This window comes from Mandrillus leucophaeus, unplaced genomic scaffold (assembly GCF_000951045.1).
Source record: "Mandrillus leucophaeus isolate KB7577 unplaced genomic scaffold, Mleu.le_1.0 Scaffold30, whole genome shotgun sequence".
In the NCBI taxonomy this organism is placed as follows: Eukaryota; Metazoa; Chordata; class Mammalia; order Primates; family Cercopithecidae; genus Mandrillus; species Mandrillus leucophaeus.
Window position 1 is genome coordinate 823,323 of NW_012103143.1, and position 5,204 is coordinate 828,526.

Here is a 5,204-nt window from a genome sequence, read left to right on the forward strand (position 1 = left end):
GTTTCACCATGTTGGTCAGGCTGGTCTCGAACTCCTGACCTCATGATCCACCCGCCTTGGTGCCCCAAACTACTGGGATTACAGGTGTGAGCCACTGCCCCTGGCCATTATTATTATTTTTGTAGAGACAAGGTCTGAACTCCTGGGCTCAAGTGATCCTCCCACCTCGGCCTCCCAAAGTGCTCGGATTACAGGCATGAGCAACACACCTGCCTCAAGTGATTCTTAAATATAGTAAAACTTGAAAACCACTGAGCATGAGCAGGAGTTGGCTTCTTTATTTTAATCCAGTAAACCCTGAGATGTAAATTTAAGTGTTTCTCAATGCCCTTCTAATCTTTGAGGAAAGTTACAGGGAGAAGTGGAGCTTATACAAATTTGGGGAAAAGTTTGTAAGCCTCCCTTTTGGTGCTTCTATATGTCTCTGTGTTCTCCTTTCTCTATGGGCCAGTGTGTTTTCATGGGACTCTATTCAGGCACTCCAGTGCTATTTGGTGTGGCCCTGCTCCCACTGAGTCATAAGAAAAAGACTGCTTACAACACCAGACCAAAAGAGCTCATGTTGACTGGTGTCCATTATTTATTGAACAAACCATTGTTGGCTGTGGTATTCTTCCTGCTACCTTCCTTCTGAGCCTCTCAGCAGTAAGATAAGGCAAACTTTTCCCTGCCTTTTCCCAAAACGTGCTGTACACACTGTAGGAGAGAAGCACTGTTTCCTGGGGCTCTGGCTTGTAGCTGTTTATTTGAGGAGCTAGTGGTCTTTGGTGCGTGGCCGTTCCGATGATTAATGCCAGGGGAATGGAAAATAGAAGATATCTAAACTAATGTGAGGATTCCTAGGGCTGTTCCCTGTGGCGTATGCTCACACAGACAGAGGCTGGTAAGAGCAGCAACTTATTATTGTGGAAAAGATATCAGGGTGGAATCAAGAGACTTGGGTTTAATTTTAGCACTGATACCAACTTCCTCAGTGATTTTTGGGAAGCATGTGACGTAAATCTGAGCCTCCCTTTTCATATCTTTAACATGAGATTCTTAGGCTAGGCCCCATCAAAGGCCTTTCCAGGTCTAAAACCCTCTTAAGACTTAAGATCTGCTACCTTCTGGCAGTTTTTTTTTTAAGGTCTGCCAGAAGGTAATCCTCAGATAATGTAAACCTGATAACATGTTCTGATCCCTAGTGAACATTCCTTAAGAACTCAGATTCCTCAGAAACACAGAATTATCATTCTTGTACTACTGTGATAATCTGTACACTTCTGTTTAGCTTGACTCTGAAGGCCTGCAGTATCTCAGTTGTTGTACTCAGTGTTGGATTTAAAAGAAATTCATCAATGTATTAGTAAATACAGTAAGTCTCTCACATCTTACACATCTGGTAATTTAAGACTAGCCTCTGAAGAAGTTGCACAGTGAGGGGAGGTAGATATAGACATGGTGATAATTTTACCTTATCTTCCCCCTTTTCTTTCTCATATCCTTAAAAGCTTTCTCTAGAACCTCTTCTTTTAGGAAACAGATTGTTCAAAATTAGTCTGTTTCCATGTGTCTTTAAGAAAATTACTTAATTGGCCTTATGCCCACCTACCTTGTCATGGTAACTTTTCTGTGATTAACTCATTTTTTTTTCTTGTGACTAACTCATTGTTTTCCACAATGTCAAAAGCATTTTTTGATGGTCAAAATTTTAGGAATGAACTTTGACTTTTAAATTAAATGTCTGATGGGTGCAGCACACCAACATGGCACAAGTATACATATGTAACAAACCTGCACGTTGTGCACATGTACCCTAGAACTTAAAGTATAAAAAAATAAAAAATAAAAAAAAATCTGCTTTCAAAAGGGATCTGATTTCTTGAAGCTATTCTTAAAACCAAACTATGGAAAATACCAATCTAGATGATATATTAACATAGCAATAGCAATATTTTGAAATTGTACAGTGTATATTTCAAAACACTTCATGGGCCAGGAACCGTGGCTTGGCACCTGTAATCCCAGTACTTTGAGGGGCCAAGGCAGGAGGATTGCTTGAGCCCTGGAGTTTAAGACCAGCTTGGGCAACATAGCAAGACCTCGTCTCTACATATAAAAATGTGCCAGGCATGGTGGCTCATACCTGTAATCCCCGCACTTTGGGAGGCCAAGGCGGGCGGATCACCCTGAGGTCAGGAGTTTGAGACAAGTCCGGCCAACATGGCTAAACCCCGTCTCTACTAAAAATACAAAAATTAGCTGGGTGTGGTGGCAAGCAGGTGCCTGTAATCCCAGCTACTCAGGAGGCTGAGGCAAGATAATCACTTGAATCCAGGAGACGGAGGTTGCAGTGAGCTGAGATCATGCCATTGCACTCCAGCTCAGACAACAAGAGCAAAACTCTGTCTTTAAAAAAAAAAAAAAGCCAGGCATGGTGGTGGTGCACACCTGTGGTCCCAGCTATTCGGGAGGCTGAGGTGGGAGGATCACTTGAGCCCTGGTGGTCGAGGCTGCAGTGAGCCGAGATCGTGTCACTGCGCTCCAGGCTGGGCAACAAAAAAGCCCAGAAAACACTTCATGTACATTATTGCAGTTTATCTACACAACATACCTCTGAGAGCAGGTAGTATAAAGTCATTTTCTATACTGAAGAAAAGATATCATCACCACTAGTTGATGGCAGAATTGACCCTAGAATCTATGTTCTCCCTGACTCCAGCTCCAGAATCCTTTTGAGCTCACCATATATTACCTTCCCTAACAGGAAAGCCTCATGGTGCCTTATGGTAGAAAATGTTCTTCTGGCTTGCATTTTTAATACAGTCCTGGAAAAAGCCAGCCAGTTTTAGGCTGCTTCATCATATAATTCTGAACACTGTAAACAAAGAATAATCAAGAAAGATTTTCTCCAGGTGACCTGTAAATTTGGCTTCCTGTGCCTGCTGCATTGGGATCATTACATGGCGGCCTATTGTTTGATGGCATAATTTTTTTGCCTGTTGCTCTCACGTTAGCTTTTCTGAATGAGGCTGAGCAGTGGTGCCCATGGTTACTTTAACAGAGATAATCCCCCATTTAAAAGGACCTCATACCAACAGTTCTGTGTCATCTTTGTGAATTTTAACCTTTTCTTTACCACAGTACATCTGAAAGCACTGCCACAGCAGTGATGTTCACATAGATGTAGAGCAGGGTTAGACACACTCTATAGGACATTTGCTTCTCCCTTTCTCCTCTCCTTTGGAGTCACTGGAATTGTTTATAGTACATGGTATGTATATGAGTTAAACAGGATCCATTATTTGTTTCTTTAAAAAATAATGTCATTCTTCACCTTAATTTTCCTGAGCTTTCTTAGATTTATAAGTGGGAATTGGGTAGGTTTGTAAGTTGCTGGGAGATTTTGTCGTAAAAAAGGTAATTATTTGTGGATATGTAGGGGTCTCTTCTTCCAAGAGGCATCTTTTCCACTCCCAGTCCTGACTCAGAGCACATGAACAGCAATCTTGAAGTAGTTATCCTCGCTTATGGTTAATCCTTGGATAATGCAAGTCTGATACCATGTTCTGAGCCCTACTGAACATTCCTTAAGAACTCGATTCCTCAGAAACCAGTGTTACCATTCTTGAACTACTGTGATAATTTGTACACCTCTGTTTAGCTTGATTCTGAGGGCCTGCAGTTTCTCAGTTGTTGTACTGATCTCAGTACAACATCTCAGATGTTATATTGGATTTAAAAGAAATTCATCAATGTACTAGTAAAGTGTCTTAAATCTTACACATCTGGTAGTTTAAGACTAGCCTTTGAAGATGCACAGTGAGGGGAGGTAGATATAGTGATAATTTTACCTTCTCCCTCCCCTTAGGAGTCTATACTTTGCTCACAGCTCATCTCAATGCCATCCTTGTGGAGAGCCACAGCGTAGTGCAAGGTTGCATCCAGTTCACCGTGGACCAGGTCTTGGAGCAACATCACCAGGCTGCCAAGGTAATAAGGAATTCACAGCCTCTTTTCTCCTATTCTTTAAGAAAAAGATAGCAAGCATATATAGCAGGCACAGGGCCCAGGAGCCCTTCTTCCCTTAATGCCCCTTCCTCTCTTCTGTCACCTGGGTGATCTTATAACGCTGCATCTAGCCTACAACTCAAACTTTAGCTTAAATGGATCACTGTAACCAGCTTGCTTAGTAGGTGTGTTTGGGTAAATAAGGAAATAGTTAATAGGGAAAAATGGCTGATACCACACCTCTTCCTTATCCATATAATTCCCCTTCCCACACAGACTTCTGGAGCTGCTGCTTCGCTGTGTCTTACATTCCTCCCCCATTTTCCTAATATTTTACACTACCACCTTCTCTCCTTACCTGATTTTCTAAATCCATCCATCCTGTGTACTTTTGGTAGCACATTTCTTGCCTCATATGGCCCACTTTTCAGGGAAAAAGCAACCACACTAAGAGAGCAGAACTAAAAGCTGTTTTTTTTTTTTTTTTTTTTCAAATAGTGTATCTGTTTTCTTGACCAGTGTCCCATTGCTTGTCTTCTCTAAATGTGTCTGTGTCAGTAAGCCACCTCTGTGAAATGTGAGAACATTTTAAAATTTTATATTAATTCCCTAAATGTTATGGTATAAAAATATGTGAGGATCTCAGTAACTTTTGTTGATGGATAGGAAGAATTGTTGAAATCCTGCTCTGATGGAAATGTGTGGGCCCTCTGGGATTCTCTAAACCACATCTTGGGATTCACGCAGTCTTCCCCTTGCTTGTTATGTTTCCCAGGCTCAGCAGAAACTACAGGCCTCACTCTCAGTGGCTGTGAACTCCATCATGAGTATTCTGACTGGAAGCACTAGGAGCAGCTTCCGAAAGATGTGTCTCCAGACCCTTCAAGTTAGTAGGAGATTGGGATTGGGGATGCTTAAAAGTGGGCTTTTAAGTGGGTTTGGGTTTAAAAGTGGGTTTGGGTTGGGTATGGTGGCTCATGCCTATAATCGCAACACTTTGGGAGGCCAAGGTGGGAGGATTGCTTGAGCACAGGAGTTTGACACCAGCCTGGGCAACATAGAGAGACCCTGTCTCTACAAGTAACTAAAAAATCACCCAGGTGGGATGGTGCACACCTGTGGTTACAGCTTCTCAGTAGGCTGAGGTAGGAGGATCAACTGAGCCCGGGATGTTGAGGCTGAGCCATGATCGTGCCACTACACTCCAGCCTGGG

The 5,204-nt window shown here is 42.4% G+C and overlaps 1 protein-coding gene across 1 annotated transcript in view; it reads left to right on the plus strand.

Annotated features, from left to right (window-relative positions):
• Window positions 1-5,204, plus strand: part of LOC105544451 (chromosome unknown open reading frame, human C11orf80) — a 119,145-nt gene that overhangs the window by 81,781 nt on the left and 32,160 nt on the right. The window contains exons 12-13 of the mRNA XM_011986962.1: window positions 3,851-3,972; window positions 4,766-4,876. Of these exons, the coding sequence (XP_011842352.1) occupies window positions 3,851-3,972; window positions 4,766-4,876 (233 nt within the window). The remainder of the gene's footprint in view (window positions 1-3,850; window positions 3,973-4,765; window positions 4,877-5,204) is intronic.